Here is a 23,444-nt window from a genome sequence, read left to right as displayed (position 1 = left end):
ACCAATGACAAGTGGCATATATGGCTAGTCACCAATCAGCAGTTAGCTCCCAGCTCCTAAACCTACCTAGGTATCCTTATCAACAAAGGATAAAAAGAGAACAACGCAGATTAGATAATAGAAGTAAATCTGAAAGTTGTTTACAAGTGTATGCTGTATCTGAATCATGAAGGAACATTTTGGGTTTCATGTCCCTTTAACTTAAAGGACCACTAAATACAGAAAAACTGCACAATCGAAAAGTGCGTAATAAGGAGACAATGCAATAGCACTTACTCTAAATTGTAAATGAGCAGTAGATTTTGAAATGTATTTCAATTTGCTAAACCCCTTGTAGCATGTGACAGACATCAGCCAATGACAGATTCATATATGTTTACATTGTGAACTACTATTACATATGCCAATGCCATAGAGCCTGGAAGCTCTATGGCAGTGTTTTTCAACCAGTGTGCCGTGGCACACTAGTGTGCCGTGAGAGATCCTCAGGTGTGCCGCGGCAGACTGACAACAGTGTGACATATTTTTTAAACTTTGCTTGTTTTTTACTCCCAGTGCAGGGGTAGTTTGTAGGAGGCATGGCATAACAGCACAATACATACAGTATGTGTGTGTTTGTGTGTATGTGTATATATATGCTGTTGTATGCTACAATGTGTGTTTTTTTTTTAACATTTTGGGATGGTGGTGTGCCACAGGATTTTTTAATGTAAAAAAGTGTGCCACGGCAAAAAAAAGGTTAAAAATCACTGCTCTATGGCATTGGCCATCGTCGTCAATGGGTTAAAGGTTTATTGCATTGAACACCTTTTCCTTTTGCTTAAAATTGAGCTTCAATCACATTGCTTAAACCAGGTTTTCAAAACGCTGCAAACTACCTACGCCAGCCATTTGATTTGCAGTCATTTGAAAACCTTTATCTTTTAAAATTTTCATTTACATGTCCCTTTAAAGGGAAGCATGCTTATTTTAGTGCTGTAATTCTTTTAATAAATTGTGATAATATTTAAGATTTACTGTCCCTTTAATTTGAGAAACAAAAGTCCCATTGTAAGATTGGGTGATGGGATAACAATATTCTAGTAGGGATATAGCACAGCCCATAAGTTGTATGACCTCTAGATGCTACAAGATGTTGATAGCAAAAATAAACACACATATTCAAATATCTTTCCCACCATTTAAGCACTTACATGGCAATATTACAAAAAAAGGGGGTGGGGGGGGATAAATAAAATGAAAAGCACATACTTGCATCTGTGTGGGTAAACTAATACAGAATAACAAAATCATGACATACAATTTTATTTCATTTTTGAGATTTTAAAGAGACGTTTAAAATGATAAACATTTTATAAGCATGGTTGTTGCCATGTTGAAATCTAGCTTTCACTGCATAGCAGTGCTGATGTGTTTGCAAATTGGTATCATTTGTTGAAGGAACAGCAATGCACTTCTGGTTTCTAACTGAACACATGAGTGAGCCAATGACAATCAGTATATATATATATATATATATATATATATATATATATATATATATATATATATATATATATATATATATATATATGCAGCCACCAATCAGCAGCTAGAACCTAGGTTCTTTGCTGCTCCTGAGCTTACCTAGATAAACCTTTCAGCAATGGATAAGAAGGGAAGAAATCAAATTAAATAATATAAGTAAATTGGAAAGTTGTTTACAATTGTTTGCTCTGTCTAAATCATGAATGTCTAATTATGACTTTACTGTCCCTTTAACTTCAGATATCTGCAATGTAATTAGGTTCCAAAATGGCAGCACCCATAATAAGAGGGGGGTGCATTTAAAGTTCTTTCAGTGGCATGACTGGAATTATTATTGACTAGACTGTTGAAAACCAGAGACAACTCTTCAATTCATAGCCCATCAATAAAGTAAACACCAAATGAATAAGTAAACACATTGTAGACAATAAAGTTATTGAATGTATATTTCTAATGAGATATAACTGTGTATACTTACATGGCAATGCTTAAATAGCATAATATTATCAACACCAAACTCACTAAGCAGGACACTGGCACAACTATCCAAAAAACATCACTAATCGCAAGATTGTAATCTGTAGAAAAAGAATACAGAAAACGTACTTTATTCATTTGGTCTAATCAATAATAATGTATTATTTTAGAAAGTTTTCCTTCTTTTTTATTTCCTGGTAGCAAAATGTCACCTTAAATGTTTAAGAGTTGCTGTTAATTACTTGGGTATTGTAAAGGTTAAAGGGAAAATAAACATCAATTATTTTTCATGCACCTCCCTTTAATCATGGGTGCTGCCATTTTGAAACTAGGTTACACTGCAGGTATCTGAAGGAGAGTTACTGCACATGTGCAAAACACATAAACACTGGAATGCAATGAAAGTTAGATTTCAAAATGGTGGCACCCATTACTAGAGGGAGATGGAGGAAAATATCTAATACTATGCTTATAAAATGTATTTTGTTTTTAATGTCCCTTTAACATAGCTTGAATAGGAGAATAGTGCTGCAGAGGTGGACACAAACAATGTTATCATACATGACCTGTATTTTTCCTTAGAAACAAATGACTATGAGACTTTGATTGAAGATTTTTATAAGGATCCTTATTAAAGTATTTTTGTTATTATAAATTGTATTTGTTTACAGCAAGTAAAAATGTTATACCCCCCTATTACAATATGTGCTTCATAGACAGTGTTGTGTATTACAACACTAATAAGTGGTGCACATAATAACCTTCTTTTAAAACTGTAATTTGCACTAGGAAATTGGGACTGTGATGATAGCAGGATGTGATGTCACTAGCATGGGGGCGGGGTTTAGGTCCGGTGTCTGTGTCGCAGTTAGTTTAGTACAATCAACCTGTCTGGATGTGTATTGCTATGCTCTGTAATAAAATAGAGTTGTACCATCATTGCTGTGTCCTGCATATGTCCTGCATCTCATGACATGGTGTCAGAAGTTCTGGACTACGCTTCTGTTTCTGATGATGACGATGTCAAAGTTTACCCCACCTGAGCCTTTTGACTTTTCTCAGCCTGCAGCTTGGCCCACATGGCGTCAGCGGTTTCAGCGCTTCAGGATTGCATCCAAACTGAACAAGGAGAGTGGTGAAGTACAAGTTAATTCTCTTTTATATTCTATGGGGAAAGATGTAGAGCCAGTGTTCAATGCTTTTACTTTCCAAGAAGGGGACGAAGTTAACTTTGATATAGTTATGGATAAACTCAGTGCCCACTTTGTGCCCAAAAGAAATGTGATTCATGAGAGAGCTTGTTTTCACAAACGTAATCAGCGTGTGGGAGAATCTGTGGAGTCATTTGTGCGCAGCCTGTATGAATTAGCTGAATTCTGTGAGTTTGGTGTTGCTAAAGAAGAGCAAATCAGAGACAGAATAGTTATTGGAATTGCAGATGCTGAAGTCTCCCTGAAGCTGCAGTTAGAGCCTGATTTAACGTTAGACGGGGCTATTAGGATGGCCCGCCAGAGTGAACTGGTGAAAAAGCAAAGTGCTGATCTGAGGTCTGAGAGTATTGTGGATGAAGTGCAACAGTCTAGGAAAATTACTAGTGAAAGGCACAGTGTGAGCGGTAGATCTAAAGTACTGGAAAGGCCTAGAAGTGGATGGGCGCAACATGGCCGATGCACACGGTGCTACCGGGCTCATGATCAGAGTGCTATATGCCCGGCCAGAGATAAAAGATGCAGAAAATGTAACAGAATAGGCCATTTTGAAGTGGTGTGTAAAACTGAATACATTAAGGAGATGCAGGTGGACAGTGACCAGGAGGGTCAGGAAGTGTCTTTTGTGGGGTCTGTTGTGGAACGAACAAGCTCAGAGGAAGATTGGAAAGTTACTTTTACTGTAATGGGAGCCAATGTTGATTTTAAGATTGACACAGGAGCTGATATCACTGTAATGTCTTTTGCTGAATTTATGAAACTGCCTCGACAGCCCCAGCTGGCGAAGGTTACTACAAATGTTCATAGTCCTGGTGGCCGCATTGATTGTGTGGGGAAATTTCTTGCAAGCTGTGAGTACAAACAAAAAAAGTTCACCATGTGGGTGCATGTGATCCGAGGTCAGTGTGTTAACAGTTTATTGAGCAGAAAAGCAGCCTGTGACTTGGGCCTCGTGGCCAGAGTGAATGAGATCTCTGAAGATATGTTTGGCGAGTTGGGCCTACTGAGCTGCAAACCTGTCCGTATAGCACTTAAAAGTGACGCAGTCCCGTACAGTATTTCTACTCCTCGTAGAATTCTGTTCCCGCTCATGCCTCAAGTGGAGAAAGAGCTCATGCGCATGAAGTCTATGGGGGTTATTGAAGAGGTTGTTGAGGCAACTGATTGGTGTGCCCCCATTGTTCCAGTTGCAAAGAAAAACGGAAAGGTGCGCATCTGTGTGGACCTGAAAAGGTTGAATGAGGCAGTGAAGAGAGAGAGATTTGTGCTGCCGACACTGGAAGATATAGCCCCGAAGTTGGCTGGGGCGAAGTTCTTTTCCACATTAGACGCTTCTAGCGGCTTTTGGCAGATCCCCCTGGATCCAAAGTGCCGCAAACTGACTACCTTTATTACTCCGGTAGGTCGGTTCTGTTTCTGCAGACTTCCCTTTGGGATATCCTCCGCTCCTGAGATCTTTCAGAGGGAAATGAGTTCTCTCCTGAGTGGCCACGTGGGCACAGCAGTCGTCATGGACGACATTCTAGTGTATGGGTCTACAGTGGAGGAGCATGATCAGCGTTTGAGTTGTGTGCTGCAGGCTATCAAAGAGTCTGGGCTGAAGCTGAATAAAGAAAAATGTCATTTTAGGAAAACTGAATTATGCTACTTTGGGCATATCATCAACGGGGATGGCATCAAGCCGGACCCCGAGAAAATTCGGGCTATCGAACAGATGAAAAGCCCTTCTGATGTACATGAGCTGAGACAGATATTGGGCCTTGTAAATTACGTGGGCAAGTTTCTTCCAGATTTATCTACAGTTTTGCACCCTATCACAGAGTTGCTTAAGAAAGATGTTGCCTGGGTCTGGGGACCCTCACAAGAAAAAGCGTTCCTGCATGCTAAGTCCCTGCTGGGGTCTGCCCCAGTGCTGGGGTTCTACGACCCTTCAAAAAAGACTGTGGTTAGTGCTGATGCAAGCAGTTATGGGTTGGGGGCTGCACTCCTGCAGCTGAATGACAACAAACTACAGCCCATCGCCTACTGTTCCCGCACACTGACGGCTGCGGAGTCAAAATACGCTCAAATTGAGAAAGAGTGCCTGGCTGCAGTTTGGGCCTGTGAGCGCTTTCAGCGTTATCTAGTGGGTTTGGAGAAATTTAGTCTGGAAACTGACCACAAACGGCTAGTCCCTCTTATCAATTCTTATGACATCGACAAAACACCCTTGAGATGCCAGAGACTTTTAATGAGACTACTCAGGTTCAATGTTCAGGCAGTGCATGTGCCGGGGAAGCAGCTGGTTGTGGCAGATACACTGTCCAGGCTCCCGCTGGCTGCTGCTGAAGAATCCTCCACAGAGTCGGATGTAAAAGTGTATGTTGATTCAGTTCTGGCCTCTAAGTCCATTTCTTCAAGGAAACTGGAAGAGATAAAGAAAGAGACATATTTGGACACAGATCTGCAAGAAGTTATAAGGTACATAAGAGATGGCTGGCCCGAGAGCCGGGCAGCCTGGATGTCTTTAAATGCTTACCAGCCAGAGAGGTCGCAGCTCACGGAGCTGGAGGGGTTGGTGCTGTTCCAAGACCGTATTGTAATTCCTGTCAGCATGAGGAAGGAGATGTTGAACAGGATACACGATGGGCACTTAGGCATCACAAAGTGCAGAGAAAGAGCAGCTGCAGCTGTGTGGTGGCCTGGGATCAGCTCCGACATTGCAAATCATGTGTCTAAATGTGCCTTTTGCCGGGAACGCCGGCCTACTCAGAGAAGGGAGCCCTTAATGTCTACTCCGCTGCCTGCGGGGCCGTGGCAGAAAATAGCTGCTGATTTGTGCGAACTGCACGGGAAAAAGTTTCTTGTTGTTATTGACTACTATTCCAGGTATTTGGAAATAGCACCCCTGAATGATATCACAAGTCAAACCGTTATCATTCGCCTGAAGAGCTTGTTCGCCCGCTGGGGCATTCCAATGGAGCTAGTGAGTGATAATGGCATGCAGTTCGCTTCTACAGAGTTCAGTGCTTTCAGCAGGGAATATGATTTTGTACATTCCACGTCAAGTCCACATTACCCGCAGGCCAACGGAATGGCTGAAAGGGCAGTTCAAACAACAAAATTCATTCTAAAGCAATCTGAACCGTACCTAGCCCTCTTGTCATACAGGGCGACGCCCATTCAAGCCACCGGGTTTAGCCCGGCACAGCTGATGCTAGGACGCCAGATTCGCACTACTTTACCCTCAGTGGGTGTCTTCAAGCCGCCTGGCCCTGTTCCTCGGGACGAAGTCCTTAGGAGGGATGAAGAGGCCAAAAAGGGTTATCGTTTCTTCTACGACAGGAGACATTCTGTCAGGCCTTTACAGGAACTGAAAGCGGGCCAAAGTGTCAGAATTAAACTGGATGATGAGAAGAAATGGAAGACGCCTGCTACGGTAGTGGGCCGCTCTCCAGAACCAAGGTCTTACACAGTCCTTACAGAGGGAGGGACGGTTACACGCCGTAACCGAAGACATCTTCAGCCTGTACCTGAGAGTCTGGAACCGGATACCTCAGTACCACCGCCGGTGGGATCCCCTGTTCTAAGGGAGGTGCCTTCCCCTCAGCAAGATCATAGCGGGGATATATCTTTGCCTCCAGCAGACTCTTGTTCACCATCTTCTGTATCAGAGGACAGTTCATGCAAAGTTACATCAAGCGGAAGAGTGGTGAGGCTTCCGGCCCGATACAGGGACTGACTTTAGCTAGAACAGTGACCGGAAGTATGGGCAGAATAATCCCATGGTCACTGTGGACTAGGGTAGTCTACCCCGATGTCCAAGTCAGGATGTAATTTATTTGTTCATGTTTTCTAATCTATCTGTTTTTATAATGTTCTAAAACAAAATGTTGTTGTATACCCTGTTGGTGTACCTTGTTATTTAATATATGCGAATGTATGCTTTGCCTTTGAAAAAGGGGAAGATGTGATGATAGCAGGATGTGATGTCACTAGCATGGGGGCGGGGTTTAGGTCCGGTGTCTGTGTCGCAGTTAGTTTAGTACAATCAACCTGTCTGGATGTGTATTGCTATGCTCTGTAATAAAATAGAGTTGTACCATCATTGCTGTGTCCTGCATATGTCCTGCATCTCATGACAGGGACCTTAAAGGGAAATTAAATATGAAATAAATGCTAGACAGAACTATTTATTTAACCCCTTAACGACTGAGGACGTGCAGGGTACGTCCTCAGAAAAAAGGCAGTTAATGCCTGAGAACGTACCCTGCACGTCCTCAGTGTGGAAAGCAGCTGGAAGCGATCCTGCTCGCTTCCAGCTGCTTTCCGGTTATTGCAGTGATGCCTCGATATGGAGGCATCCTGCAATAACCTTTTTAAGTCATCCGGTGCAGAGAGAGCCACTCTGTGGCCCTCTCTGCACCGGAGATCGGTGGCTACCTGCGTTGGTGGGTGGGAGCCGGACCGGGAGGCGGGTATCGATGGCCATGTGGATCTGAAGGGGGGCGGGATCGTGGGCGGGGGTGGCTGGGGGCGCGCACGGGCGCGTGCGCGTGCACGGGAGGGTGGGGGCGCGCGCGCGCACGGGGAGGGAGCGGGTGGGAACCGCTACACTGCAGAAAATGGGGAAATAAAAAATATAATAAACAATAAAATCTAAACAATCAGCAAGGTGGTGGGGGTTTGTTTGTGGGGGGTGGGGGGTTGGGGGAAGCTACACTACAGAAAAAAACAAAAAAAAACCAAAAAAAGCACTTTTTATTGTAAACTGGGTACTGGCAGACAGCTGCCAGTACCCAAGATGGCCCCCAATAAGGCAGAGGGGAGGGTTAGAGAGCGGTTTTGGGGGGGATCAGGGAGGTTGGGGGCTAAGGGGGGGATCCTACACAGTAGCATATGTAAATATGCTAAAAAAAAATTTCATTTTTTTTTAAAAACCCTTTTATTTTAGTACTGGCAGACTTTCTGCCAGTACTTAAGATGGCGGGGACAATTGTGGGGTGGGGGAGGGAAGGGAGCTGTTTGGGAGGGATCAGGGGGTGGGATGTGTCAGATGGGAGGCTGATCTCTACACTAAAGCTAAAATTAACCCTGCAAGCTCACTACAAACTCCCTAATTAACCCTTTCACTGCTAGCCATAATACACGTGTGAGGCGCAACAGGATTTAGTGGCCTTCTAATTACCAGAAAGCAACGCCAAAGTCATATATGTCTGCTATTTCTGAACAAAGGGGATCCCAGACAAGCATTTACAACCATTTGTGCCATAATTGCACAAGCTGTTTGTAAATGATTTCAGTGAGAAACCTAAAATTGTGAAAAATTTTACATTTTTTTTAATTTGATCGCATTTGGCGGTGAAATGGTGGCATGAAATATACCAAAATGTGCCTAGATCAATACTTGGGGTTGTCTACTACACTACACTAAAGCTAAAATTAACCCTACAAGCTCCCTAAAAGCTCCCTAATTAACCCCTTAACTGCTGGGCATGATACACTTGTGGTGCGCAGTGGCATTTAGCGGCCTTCTAATTACCAAAAAGCAACGCCAAAGCCATATATGTGTGCTATTTCTGAACAAAGGGGATCCCAGAGAAGAATTTACAACCATTTATGCCATAATTGCACAAGCTGTTTGTAAATGATTTCAGTGAGAAACCTAAAGTTTGTGAAAAAATTTGTGAAAAAGTGAACAATTTTTTGTATTTGATCGCATTTGGCGGTGAAATGGTGGTATGAAATATACCAAAATTGGCCTAGATCAATACTTTGGGATGTCTACTAAAAAAAAATATATACATGTCAATAGATATTCAGGGATTCCTGAAAGATATCAGTGTTCTAATGTAACTAGCGCTAATTTTGGAAAAAAATGGTTTGGAAATAGCAAAGTGCTACTTGTATTTATGGCCCTATAACTTGCAAAAAAAGCAAAGAACATGTAAACATTGGGTATTTCTAAACTCAGGACAAAATTTAGAAACTATTTAGCATGGGTGTTTTTTGGTGGTTTTAGATATGTAACAGATTTTGGGGGTCAAAGTTAGAAAAAGTGTGTTTTTTTCCATTTTTTCCTCATATTTTATAATTTTTTTTATAGTAAATTATAAGATATGATGAAAATAATGGTATCTTTAGAAAGTCCATTTAATGGCGAGAAAAACGGTATATAATATGTGTGGGTACAGTAAATGAGTAAGAAGAAAATTACAGCTAAACACAAAGACCGCAAAAATGTAAAAATAGCCTTGGTCCCAAACGGACAGAAAATGGAAAAGTGCTCTGGTCACTAAGGGGTTAAAGGGTACTAAACCCAAATGTTTCCTTTCATGATTAAGCTAGAGCAGCAATTTTAAAAAAAACGTTATAATTTACTCCTATTATCATTTTTCTTCGTTCTCTTGGTATCTTTATTTGAAAAGCAGAAATGAAAGCTTAGGAGTCAGCCCATTTTAGGTTAAGCACCTGGAAAGCGCTTGCTGATTGGTGGGTAAATTTAGCCACTAATCAGCAAGAACTACTTAGGGTGCTGAACCAATAAAACATATTCTGTTAACCCTTTCATGTTAGGGCTAAAGTGCCTACATTGGAACAAGTGTTCCCGATGTAGACAAATTGAAACCACGCGATCGTGCACACGATCATGAGATTTCAATTATTGGATCGCGTCTGAGGGGCGTCCCTACAACCCTAGGAACGCCCCCAAGACCGCGATCAAGTCCTGACAGCACAGAAGACTTCAGGACAGCCGTTAGCTATGATGTTCTATTCCGTCATAACGGCTTTAAAGCCCAGTCTAATTATGACGGAATAGAACGGCATAACGGCTTTAAAAGGTTAATAAAACAAACTTGCAATATGAAGCATTCGCATTTTCATGCACACTTTACGAGGAGAATACATAATGGGCTTTGCGCAACAGTTTAGGTTTTAGTTTTTTTTTTCTTTTTGCCCTCTCCATTGACATCTATGGGGGAATAAGTGAACGCGCACACAATTTGGCTTTATGAATTACGCGGGTTAATGTGCGTGCAAAATAAGTTATTTTGCAACTTGTAATACCTGCGCAACCCCAAATGCGCAAAAACCTTAACGCGTGCTGTGTTCTCGCAAAAACATATTTGCTGCGTGACTTGTAATCTTGCCCTTTGTGAGTGAAACAAATTCAGTGTAATGCTCTGGAAAATGTTAGCCACTAATTAACACAATGTAAATAATAAGGATTTTAATGGAATCTTTGTATTTACTTTATGGTAAGAACTGCGTATTAAAAGGCTAATCAAAATAAGTTAGTTAATTTTTAACAAACAATAGTCCTCTCTGATTCATGTTGAAGGAGTGTGCAGTATACTTCAGAAAAAAAGTATCTATCCAGATATGATTCTCAGAAGAATTACTGGAAGCTTGAGTCAAGATAATGGGAAGTGACTATTGCACAACATGTGCTGATATAAACATGTGCATATATCTGTTGTGTAAAAAATGAGTATACTGTTATTGCGCCATACTTTTTTTTTTATTAAACTGGTCTAGATAACCAAGACTGCTGAAAAATAGTTGAAAGCTAAACCTAGGTAGGCTCATATGCTAATGTCTTAGACCTTGAAGGCTGCCTCTAATCTGAATGCATTTTGACAGTTTTTCACCACTAGAGGGCGTTAGTTCATGTGTGTCATATAGATAACATTGAGCTTATGCACCTGAAGTTAGGAGTAGGCACTGATTGACTAAAATGCAAGTCTGTCAAAAAGACTGAAATAAGGGGGCAGATTGCAGAGGCTTAGATATACAAGGTAATTGCAGAGGTAAAACATGTATTATTATAACTGTGTTGGTTATCTAAAACTGGGGAATGGGTAATAAAGGGATTATCTATCTGTTTAAACAACAAAAATTCTGGTGTTAACTGTCCCTTTAAAGTATTTACTCCAGATTTTAAAAGTCTGCATTCCACACAGTAATTGTAATTGAGCAAGAAATCATTTACATCTGTTTCTAGATAAACATAATCTAGGGGGGTTTCAAATGATATTACAACAATACTGAGTAAAGGGAATTTATGCTACAAATGATTACTAAGATTGCCAAAAATGATTTATTTCATATTCTAATGGAAATTTAGGGCTAGATTACGAGTGGCACGCTAACAATTACGCATGAGCGATAGGGGATTTATTGCGGGTGTTTGCAAGCATCAGATTTTTTGCTTGTATTACAATTTGAAAGTAAACACGATCGTTTGAGCGCAATTGAAGTTAACGCACGTCAGGTTAGAACGACCTCAGTGTTCCGGCTAACTGTTTTGTGAAACAAAAAAGTCTCACAAAACACATCAAAAAACCATTACAAAGTACAGTTACACTCATAATAACACAGTCTGATAAAAATTATTCAAGAAAAATATTGCACAAAAAAGTTTAAAGACTCAAAGATATAGGATCTCAGGTGTTAGAAAAAAAAAGCAGGCAAAGGGCTTTACCATAGAGATACGTACATATACATGTGTGTGTGTGTGTATATACTGTATATACTGTGTGTGTGTATATATATATATATATATATATATATATACATGTATACATGTGTGTGTGTCTATATATGTGTAGATATGTATTTATGTATTTATATGTGTATATAAAATTGCTGCTGGTGGTATTTCTAAAAAAAATAGATTCCAGCCATACTCTATATTAAAAATTACCTTTATTAACACAAACAGGGGTCCAATACATAAAGAAGAGTATTTCTGTCTTAACTGGCCCTTAAAAGGGAACGTCTACACTAGAATTTGTATTGTTTAAAAAGATAGATAATCCCTTTATTACCCATTTCCCTAGTTGTGCATAACCAACACAGTTATATTAATACACTTTTACCTCTGTGATTGCCCTGAATCTAAGCCTCTGCAGACTGCCCCCTTATTTCAGTTATTTTGACAGACTTGCATTTTAGCCATTCAGTGCTGGATCCTAGGTAACTCCACGTGCATGAGCACAATGTTATCTATATGACACACATGAACTAATGCCCTCTAGTGGTAAAAAACTGTCAACATGCGTTCAGATTTTTGGCATCCTTCAAGGTCTAAGAAATTAGCATATGAGCCTACCTAGGTTTAGCTTTCAACTAAGAATACCTAGAGAACAAAGCAAAATTGGTGATAAAAGTACATTGGAAAGTTGTTTAAAATTACATTCCCTATCTAAATCATGAAAAATAATTTTGGATTAGACTGTCCCATTAACTATTTACATTTAAAAAGAAAGTAAACACCTTGTGGTTTTAATGTAAAACCTTTAGTTATGCATAGTAAAATAACTTTGCAATTTATTTTCATTATTTATTTTGTCCCCTTTTCAAGTAATTTAGCTCTGATAATTGTAACTGTTTAAATTCTAATAATACTGAAAAAGTACACTTCAGATTTCTCAAGACTAACTCTGCTACATGTTTTTTTCCTAATTGGCTTTAACATATAAAAACAGCCCAACAACGAACTTTAACATTATAACTGGTGCTAGCCTTGTCTGCTGCACACTCAAGCCCTGAATGGCTTCTATAAAACACAAATGGTGGGTGGCATTTGCCTGTTCAAAAACAATTGTTGCAAACAAGATGCTAATTTGTTTGGAAAATGTTTACGGATGGCTGATATGCTATTCTATAGCAAGATGGCAGAAGTGATTACAAGGTGTTAACTGTTCCTTTAAAGGGACATGAAACCCAAAACATTTATTTCATCATTTAGATAGAGCACTGGTTTTCAAACCTGTCCCCAGGCCTCCCTAGCAAGCCAGATTTTGAGGAAATCTGAACTGGAGCACATATGAAAAATAACTGTTTACTAATCAGCTAATTATGTCATCATGAGATAATCAGCTGATTAGTAAACATTGTTATTTTATCTACTCTCACCCAATGTCATCCTGAAAATCTGGCCTGTTGGAGAGGCTTGAGGACAGGTTTGAAAACCAATTAGATTGTTTAAAATTGCATGCACTCTCTCACTGGTTATCAAACCTGTCCTGAGGCCTCCCCAACAGGCCAGGTTTTCAGGATTACCTCGCATGAGAGCAGATAAAATAACCATTTACTAATCAGCTGATTATTTCACCTGTGCTCCAGATCCTCAAAATCTGTCCTGTTAGGGAGATTTGAGGTTTGAAAACCAGTGAGATAAAGCAAACAATTTTAAACATCTTTCTAATTTATGTCTATTATCAGATGTTTCTTTGTTCTCTTGTTGAAAAGCATGGATGTAAGATTAGGAGCCGCCCATTTCTGATGCACTATGTGGCAGCAATTTTGCAAGAATGTTATCCATTTGCAAGAGCACTGGATGGCATCAATATTTCCTGCTATATAGTGCTCTAGATATCTACCTAGGTATCTCTTCAACACACAAATGTTCTGTCTGAATCCCAAGAGAACATTTTTGGGTTTCATATCCCTTTAAGGACTTTTTAAATGTGTTCTTTTTAAAGAAATTTTAATACAGAGCGTTGCTGGAATCATTCTTTTAACTAAATATAACTGCACAAAATTTAAATGCAATGCTCCATTTTGGTGAAACCAGGGTCATTTGAACACTGTTCATATTATTCATGGCAATTGAAAGTTGCCACAAATAACGTTAGCTATGTTCACAGCTACAGTGCATACTTAAAGTGACTGTCACGTTAAACAGATTACATAAAGTGAAACCATAGCAGTTAAAAAATGAATGAGAGTTTCATTCATGAAATCGTTAGGATCAGGGCCGGATTGGCCTACCAGGATACCAGGAGATTTCCCGGTGGGCTGCACCAGCTAGGGCTGGACAAATAGAATTTAACGGGGTGATTAATTGATACAATTGGGTTGTAGGTTTGCTATATAACATCAATCTTTACTTAATACAGAGTAATATAATTTAATTCTGAAAAAAAATGTGGGGAGGAGTATCCCAGTAATACCCTTTGAGAAAAATGGGGCATGTGCATTCTAACGACTCAATGGAAAATAGGGCTGGTCTTCGTATGTTTCCAGGGCTGCTTTTTATTCCCAGTCCGGCCCTGGTTAGGATATACTTATCTTTAGAGCTATTTCACTATAAACGCTACATGTATAATAGCTGAAGCTCCGGTCTCCCCCCCGGGCGTTCAGCCCCTTTGCACAAACATCACTACCCGGGAGAAACAACGATTAGTTGATTCAGATGAGTCATAGTGAAATAGCTCTGAAGATAAGTATATCCTAACGATTTCATGAATGAAACTCTCATTCATTTTTTAACTGCTATCGTTTCACTTTATGTAATCTGTTTAACGTGACATTCAATTTAATGATCATGATTTTCCTGGGGCAATTCCAGTTTTTAGTTTCTTGTCCCATGGTAGAGTTGTCGCAAAAGTCTTGTAAAAATGTGCTCTAAGGTTTTGGCTTGGCATGCATGCCTGACTGCATAAATCAGACATGGGGTCTTTGTTGGACATTTTAGATTTTTTTAACTGGCATCTGTAAAGCTTCTGAAGTTTACAGATTAGACCTAATAATACAAAATGTAATTTATTGAATATTTAATACAATTTACATTAGGCATTTGTGGGGGGAAATGGTGAATGTGGTCAAAACTCTTGCACCTGGGTTTTTTCAAACACAATAATTGCAGCTTATTAAAAATACAGTGGTAGTAAACATACTAAGGGTCAGGTTTATCATTCTCTGGACAGACACAGTTCACAGGTAGGGAACCTGTCCATCTAGGATTGCAAATTGCTTCATTGCACAAGTGGATGCCTCTTCCCAGCTTTCTTAGTATACAGATCTCAATATGACCCAGGCTGTTTCTCACATACTATATAAAGGTAGCCAATTGCCTCTTATCTTGTATAATGTTGCCTCCACAGTAGTGTTTGCAGCCCTTTTAATAATATTGGTGGCCCATATTGCTATTATGGCTTTATATTTCAGTTTGGAGAATGCATTAAGTGGTCTATTTACCAATGTGCAAGTGGACATGGTACAAAGTAGCGTATCATGTCCGCTGCACATCACGCTGTGCATACACTGTCGGCATTTATCATTGCATCAGCAGTTTTTGTGAACTGCTGGTGCAATGCCGCCCCCTGCAGATTCACGGCCAATCGGCCACTAGCAGGGGGTGTCAATCAACCCAATCATATTCGATCGGGTTGATTTCTGTCCGCCGCCTCAGAGCAGCGGTTCTGAAGGCTCATCGGAAACAAGGGGCCTCAAGTTCCATACAGAGCTTGATAAATATGTCCTATATTGTAGTAGTAAGCCCCAAATAGTTGCATTCTCTTCTACAGAATTTTATATTACAGGAGAGACCCTATTACATTTACCATTCTGCCACTCCGCTGTAGAGCTCCAGTCACTCCAAGTTCCATCAAATTCCTCTTTCCCTCCTTTAGCTTTTGATCTGACTTTTACCGTGTACGTAAATCCTCGATTCAATTGTTTCCTATTGAGTTTATAGTGGGTTTCCTTTTGATCTGTGATGTTATATGTTTTCCCCTGCAAACACAAATATTAAATTAACATGTAAAGGGTAAATTAAAATATGAAATCATAAAGGCACCTTTATAGAGTAATACAGCTCTCCCAACAATTCCATATTTTGTGGGATAATTCTTGTTTGGTAGCAATATCGTTTTTTTTAATCCTAGTGCTCTCACTTTCATATATAAGATGACTTTAAACTCATCCACAAATGTTGGACTCTATCCATTGACCAACCAGTCACAAACAGCCTTGGTTCCACTGATGACACGCGTCACTAATGGGTAGCATTTACTCTGTGTTAGTTTAACAGTCCTGGATGCTGAATGGAAAATGTTGGTAGGTTTGCATACGGGTATGGGAGGCTTTGGCAAAGTCAGTGAGACCAGTGGCAGACTTTTGGGTATTAAGTGGGTGCACTTGTTTTGGATAGCAGTGTCTTGAATGTCCAGTAGGCAGGCTGGGGCATGCAATGGATGGATTTAGCCATATGATAGAGGGATAGAACAGTAGTACAGGAGCGTGCCTAGACATTTCTAGCCTAGACCAAGTTGAAGGAGAGCAGGGCAGTGGTCCCAAACCATGACAATCCTGCAACATCTAGCACAGTTTGTGGTGAGTTATATAGAATATTAATAATAACTTTTCTGTTATTATTTAATAAAATAAACTGCAAGTTATTTACAAACACCTAATATTTGACATGCAGGAAAGTCGTATCTCTGTGCTTGCAGAAGTAAAAAAATGTTACCTCTATGCATGCAGTGTATCCAGGTAAGTAGGGAGTTGTAGACAATAATATATAAGAGAAAAAAGTCAGTTTTCTAGGTTCTTGAGCAAAGGTGCCACATAAATACTAAATCTCGCAGCACTTATTGCCTGGCCATCTTCTGGTTCACCAGTATGTTGACCACTACCCTATGAGTTATAATATTTTTTAAACTACAAGTTACCAGCAGAGGGTATATTTTAAGAACGTTTTCTTTTCTTTGATTAAAATAAAATTTATTTTTGAGCCATGAATTAATTTATTCACATTTACATATCCAGGATAACTTTACATGAAACTACAACACACACGAGTCAAGTTACACATTGTGTTACTAAACCCAATTTTTTTCTTTAGTTATTCAGATAGAGCATGCAATTTTAAGCAACTTTCTAATTTACTCCTATTAACAATTTTCTTTGTTCTCTTGCTATCTTTCTTTAAAAGCAGTAATGTAAAGCTTAGGAGCCAGCCCATTTGAGGTTCAGCATCCTGGATTGCGCTTCCTTATTGGTGGCTACATTTAGCAAACCAATAAGCATGCATAACCCAGGTTCTGAACCGAGCTCCTAAGCTTTACATTCCTGCTTTTTAAATAAGATAGCAAGAGAACGAAGAAAAATTGATAATAGGAGTAAATTAGAAAGTTGCTTAAAATTGACTGCTCTATCCGAATCAAGAAAAAAAAATGGGTTGAGTGTCCCTTTAATTTTAAAAATAGTTGAGAGAATAATGAACCATTTTGCATATTATCTCTGTGCCATTACACAATATGGAGAATCTGTTGGCCCGAGTTAGAACTAGAGAAAAAAAATACACTGTGGAAACAGAGACAACAGAACACTTTAGAAGGGCAAACATATAGTTAAGGGGACAGTCTAGAACCAATAGCTAATTTTGATTACTTTTTGTTACATACCAGAGAAACATCCTGTAGCTGGTCCCACATCTATAAGCTTGTAAGAAGTATATGAAACATTTCAATATTCAGCATTTGTTAGGAGGCTAAAATAGTCGCCCAGCACCGCCCACCAATTGTGTGTATATTTTGGCATGTTAAGCTTCACCAATCACGATTGACTCATGAATATGTTTTCTACTCTAACAAGCTGATTTGTTAATTGGCAATCTGAAATAGCTAACTGAAAAACATTAAACGTGCACTGCTAAACTGTCATACAAGAAAACAGCTAACTGGTCAAGAAGCAAGCTGTGGGCGGAGCTTAGTGGCCATTTGCGGATGCTAACAAGTGATGATTATTGTTGTAATTTCATACAAGCTTATAGATATAGACCCTGTTGCAAGTAGCTTGTCTGGTATGTACCAATAAGTAATAAAGAATAAGTATTGGGTCTAGACTGTCCCTTTAATATAAACTTGTAATAGGAAAATAAAAATGGTGAAACAGTAGTAGTTTTAATTCCTGATATATATGATCAAAAATATGTTTCTTTCTATGGTCCCAATTCACTAAAGCTCTCTGCTCAGGTGAGATTTTATAAAAAGGTCCTTCAGTGCTATGATTGTTATTCATACAATTATCTAAGTGCATGTTTGGCTTTGACATACATAATACATCCCAACATTTGTGACTAGATATAAGTAACTCAGGAGGTCGAGGGGGGCTGTTTGCGTTTTATGGACAGAACCGTGTCAAGAGGGGCGGGGTTGTGGGTGAATAGTGGGCGGTTTATGGGTGTGTCTGGGTGGTTGATGGCCCATTTATGGGCATGTCTAGGGGGTCTGTGGGTGGGGCTATGGTAAATTCTGCAAATAGAGTGTGTACTAAATTGTTTACAAATGGCTCCTTTCTTTGCTTTATAATTTATTTGGAAATAGCCGCTGAAACCTCCATCTGTACTGTACATTTCATAATTGCAGTACTGGGAACAAAAACTTTATGTAAAAAAAGAGGCAGCAGAAGAAATCTGCCTCCCAGTGGGGGATGGGAGAGACAACTAGCAAAATGTCCATTTACAATTATTCTTTTTAAGTACTGGAGACAATATCCTATATATATATAATACTCTTCTGGTATAACAAGCAACTGGAAATGCATTAAGGGGCGGAAATTTACAAGACACTGTTAATTTAAAAAAAAAAAAACTATTTAGATATTACGTACCCTAGATCTGTAATAAGCAAATCCAAAACCCAGGTAGATAAAATTGAGAGACATGAGCTACTAGCTACCAATAAGACCAGAACAAAAAAGACAGGACAGATACACTTCATACTAATCACAGCAACCAGTATATGAAAGTGTGTGATATAATCAGGAAAAACTTGGAAATCTTGAGGGCAGATGACAAGTTAAAGCCGATAATTGAAAAAGGTTGCAATTTCTCATACACCAGAAGTGTGACTATCGGTAATATACTTTTACCGACTAAAATACCTAATACAACACGTAGAAGTTCTTGGTTAATACATAAAGGTACCTTTAGATGTAATAGCCCATTATGCAAAGCGTGTGACACAATTAAAGTGTCCAGACTTTTTGAGTCTTATACTACAGGACAGAGATTTGAGATATCACAATGTATAAACTGTTCTATGGGATATATAATATATCTGATTTCCTGTACAGTTTGCAAACGCCAATACGTGGATATTTAAACTGGGTACTAGAGTACCAGCAGGATTCAACTCAAAATGGGATCTTATTAACCATTGGGAAAAATAATAATAAAAAATAAAAGAATAGGCTTAAAGGGACATTAAACCCATTTTTTTTCTTTCCTGATTTAGATAGAAAATACTATTTTAAACAACTTTCTAATTTACTTCTGTTATCTAATTTGCTTCATTCTCTTGATATTCCTTCCTGAAAAGCATATCTAGATAGGCTCAGTAGCTTCTGATTGGTGGCTGCACATATTTGCCTCATGTGATTGGCTCACCCATGTGCATTGCTATTTCTTTAACAAATGATATCTAAAGAATGAAGCAAATTAAATAATAAAAGTAAATTGGAATTTTATTTAAAATTGTATTCTTTGTCTGAATCATGAAAGAAAATGTTTGAGTTTAATGTCCCTTTAACATTAGAGGTGATATACTAGCTGAATTATAGTCCAAATCCAATAAGGAAATACCTTTCATGATAAATTATAATAAAACAACTATTTCACAATCCTCATAATGGTACAAACGTATAAAATTCATTTTATAAAATTTTTGGGGAGAATATTCAGATACATAACACAAAATGATACATCAGATTGGTGCTACGTAAGATTAATATAACATGAAGTAATGTATAACTTCCTAGCAGTTTAGCTAAGTAGAAGATCAATGTATTCAGACAAATATGGAGAGAGAAGGGGATTTAAAATACTCACAGAGATAAGAGAAAGAGTTCATTACACTTCATTTTTATATTCAATCTTTATATATGCTATATTAAAACCGGCCTATTAATATCAATTTTACGTAATGTCATAAGCTGATTGATAAATATATAAATAGATATACGCTATCAGACGCATATTGAAGTTAAAATCTTTGATTGAAGGATAAACACTTACTAGTCATAGCCCCCAATTGACTTAAAATGTAGGTATAGCGATCAACAATAGGGATTAACATTGGTGAGAGAGTATAGTTCCAAAAGTAAATTCAAGAATATATATAACATTGAGGAATATAATATAATAGTTTATTAATCACCATTGTTGAGTTTATTTTAAACTTCGGTTATGTTCTTTACTAGAAGCGGTTATATATTGCCATAAACAAATAATCTTTGTGTTGGCAAAACACCATATATATGACAAAAATGGTCAATTATTTCTTATAAGAACAGGAAGACAGAGAGAACGTTGCATATCGGAAAATGGTATAATAAAGTAAAATAAAAAATATTTACGGAGGTCATACAGCAATGTGCATTGTTAACAAGCCTATAGGCTGGTGCTGTAGAGGACACGTGATGAGCAAGGCCCACACTAAGAGCCAATGATATGAGTCAAAATAACTCAGGAAACAACCAATAGGATTTACATGGGTGTGTAGGAATCGGCCAATCAGAGTAATAGTAGCAAATATAAAATTAGACAGGTACCACACACAATATCTATGATTACGGTAACCACCGAAACGCGTCAGATGTGAGGGGGTACCTGTCATTATTTGTATTTTTATCTTTGCCTGTAGGTGCTTCGACATAGTCGATATGATGTGTGCTGTTTTTTAGCTCTTTTGTTTAGTTTCAATAAAGAGCGACATTGGTGAAGGAGGAGCCGGTCTGGACATTTCTCTTTTTTACTGTTAATTTAAAACAGACCTATTTGTTTTGTATTTGATTTAAAGGGTCAGTAAACATTAAAAAATAGCATTATCCTAGTGACACCTTAAAAAAAGAAAGAGATTTGAGCGATTTAAGCCCCCAGGGGTATAATTCTGCTCCTTGCCAACATCTACTGTACTCAAAAGTGCATCATGGGTGCGCTGTATAATCGCAGCGAGCCTGATCACGGGATTAAGCTAAATGTAATGTGGGGGGCGGAGCTTGCCATCTAACAGAGCGGACGCACATCCATTCAGCTCCGGGAACTAAGACCATTAAAAGCTATCTTTTTTGGGGCATATATTTTATTATTTTATACTTCCAACCTTCCTTTATCCACTCACACGTCCCATAGCAGGAAAAAGTTGAAGTTGGGGAGCAGCGAAACCCTGATCTCTCAGGTTGCACATACCGGATTACACCCGGGCCTATGGGGGCTCCCTCTTACTGCCAAATTATTGCGGTATCCCAGTCACTGAGATTCAGCCTGGTCTGAAGCTGAACGCAGCTTGCCAGCAGAAAGACAACGGTCGGTAACAGATCCGACCCTCTTCAAGCCTGCAGACTTGGGATTCTCTCACCACCGCAATAGGATCTCTGAGGAGGTGTACACGTGGCTCAAGCGCAGCCATACTTATCGGCTTGGACGCCTGCATTCTCCTTCTGACGCTGCCTGATAGGTATGGAGGGTTAAAATATTTCTATCTCTGATCACAGCAGGGATCCATACACTGTAGTATTTCCCACTACCCTAAACTTTGGACACATCACGACTTAGGTATTTCTTAGGCTAACATATACAAGCAGCCTATGAACAAGATTGTTGTGGTACTTGCATAAGAAATAGATCTTTGACTTTACATAAAGCTCTCTATACAGGGGTGGTGGAGAATAAGGAAGCTTGTGGACAGTCTATGTTTCCTTCCTAAACCCACCTTTATTGCTGTTAGCTAACTGAGTATTAGAGCACTTGGCTCCACCATACCCCTGCTGTATGCCCATTCTGAAAGGGGAGAATCTTACCACCATTGTTCTAAGTCACTTTTGGTTTACTACTAGGCCCACATATTACGCTCAGATAATAATTGTGTCTCCACTCCCTAAGTCTACAGCACTCACATCGGAGCCTGATACTAAATCCTCACCTTTCATAACTGGGATCTAAATCTAATATGTTACACTAACTGTTCTCTCTCCTCCCTTTCCCATTGGCCCTTTTTGCCCACAGGTCATATCCTACTTACCCTCTCCGTACTTGCTCAGTGGAAGCATTGTCCCCAGGAGAGAGGAAGATCACTAACCACTCTCAGGACCCCACCGTATACAATAAGCCTGATTACCACACTCAACAATTGGCACTATCCTTTTATCTACCTACCTCAAATTAAAATGATGTGCTAATCGCCTGGTTGTGAGAGGTGCCAAACCTATTTATTCCACCTGTCCATAACTAAGAAAGTCTACATACTCTGAGCATTCAGCACTTATTCATCAACTAGGCGTGCCACCTCCCTACACCATGTCACATTCCCAAAAAAAGAAACCAAAACACGCCGATCCCCCAAAGAGAACCCTGTCAGATCACTTTATTAACAAAAACGTCTATGAACAAGATATGTCTGATGATGACTCCAGAGACTCATTAACCTCTACTAGAGGATCCCATAGAGTCAGAGGTCACCTTATGGAGCGATCAGGACAGGAGATGCAAACTCTTTCATACTAGTTTCTATCAAAGAGCTCTCAGATAAAATGGACTCTCACTACTCCTCTATTAAGCAAGAACTGAAAATGTCAGTATCCAAACTGAAAAGAGATATCTCCTCACTGGGAGAAAGAATGGAAACACTTGAAAGAAGACAGGAAGACCTACATACTGACCATTCTAATCTACTTGCCTACACGCAATCCCTCTCTGAAATGATTTCGGATCTAGAGTCCAAGTTGGCAGACCTAGACGACAGGTCTCGCCGAAATAATATCAGGGTACGTGGCATACCTGAGAAGATTGGAACACCGGACCTTTCCAAATACCTGTTAGACCTCTTCAGGGAACTTCTTGGTCCCGTAACAGACCAGGAGGCTCTTATCGACAAGGCCCATCGGGACCAAGAAATTCTCCTGCAGGATCCCCGAGAGATGTAATTTTTTGCTTGCACTATTACACTTTCAAAGAAAGAATACTAAGAACATCTTTTCAGAATAAAAATTTGAAAGAACCCTATCAAGTTATTCAGATATTCCCAGATCTGTCCTCGCACACCTTATCCAGAAGACGCTCACTTCAACAGGTCACTCAATGTCTACGCCAGAACAATATTAAATATAGATGGGGCTTCCCAGTTAAGCTATTCTTCCAAGTTAAGGAAAAATCCTATTCCATTTCTACAATTGAGCAGGGCATCAAACTCCTACTTTCTTTAGGCCTGCTTCAGCCTTCAACATCGTCTAAGGACACCACTGAAAATAACAGATCTCTCAACTCTACTACTCCAGCATGGCGCCCTTTACCACAGGGGTTCACTTACCAACCCAAAAGGAAATAAATTCTTCCCTCTAGTGAAGATCCTTGACTTTACACCTTGATAGTCATATAGCTCAGAGGTCGTCCATTTAGATCTCATACGCTCACTCAAACGGTTAGCTTTTTTGAGTCCCTCTTGTGTATGGACTCTTCAGAAC

General features: G+C 39.3%; 1 protein-coding gene across 1 annotated transcript in view; it reads right to left on the bottom strand.

The window, feature by feature from the left end:
* LOC128642489 (uncharacterized) overlaps positions 1-23,444 on the bottom strand; it is a 99,658-nt gene that overhangs the window by 15,853 nt on the left and 60,361 nt on the right. The window contains exons 6-7 of the mRNA XM_053695269.1: positions 15,545-15,716; positions 2,006-2,105 (exon numbers count right to left, since the gene is read on the bottom strand). Of these exons, the coding sequence (XP_053551244.1) occupies positions 2,006-2,105; positions 15,545-15,716 (272 nt within the window). The remainder of the gene's footprint in view (positions 1-2,005; positions 2,106-15,544; positions 15,717-23,444) is intronic.

This window comes from Bombina bombina, chromosome 11 (genome assembly GCF_027579735.1).
Source record: "Bombina bombina isolate aBomBom1 chromosome 11, aBomBom1.pri, whole genome shotgun sequence".
NCBI lineage: Eukaryota > Metazoa > Chordata > Amphibia > Anura > Bombinatoridae > Bombina > Bombina bombina.
The sequence above is the reverse complement of the archived record's forward strand: the minus strand, read 5'-3'. Positions and strand labels throughout refer to the sequence as shown.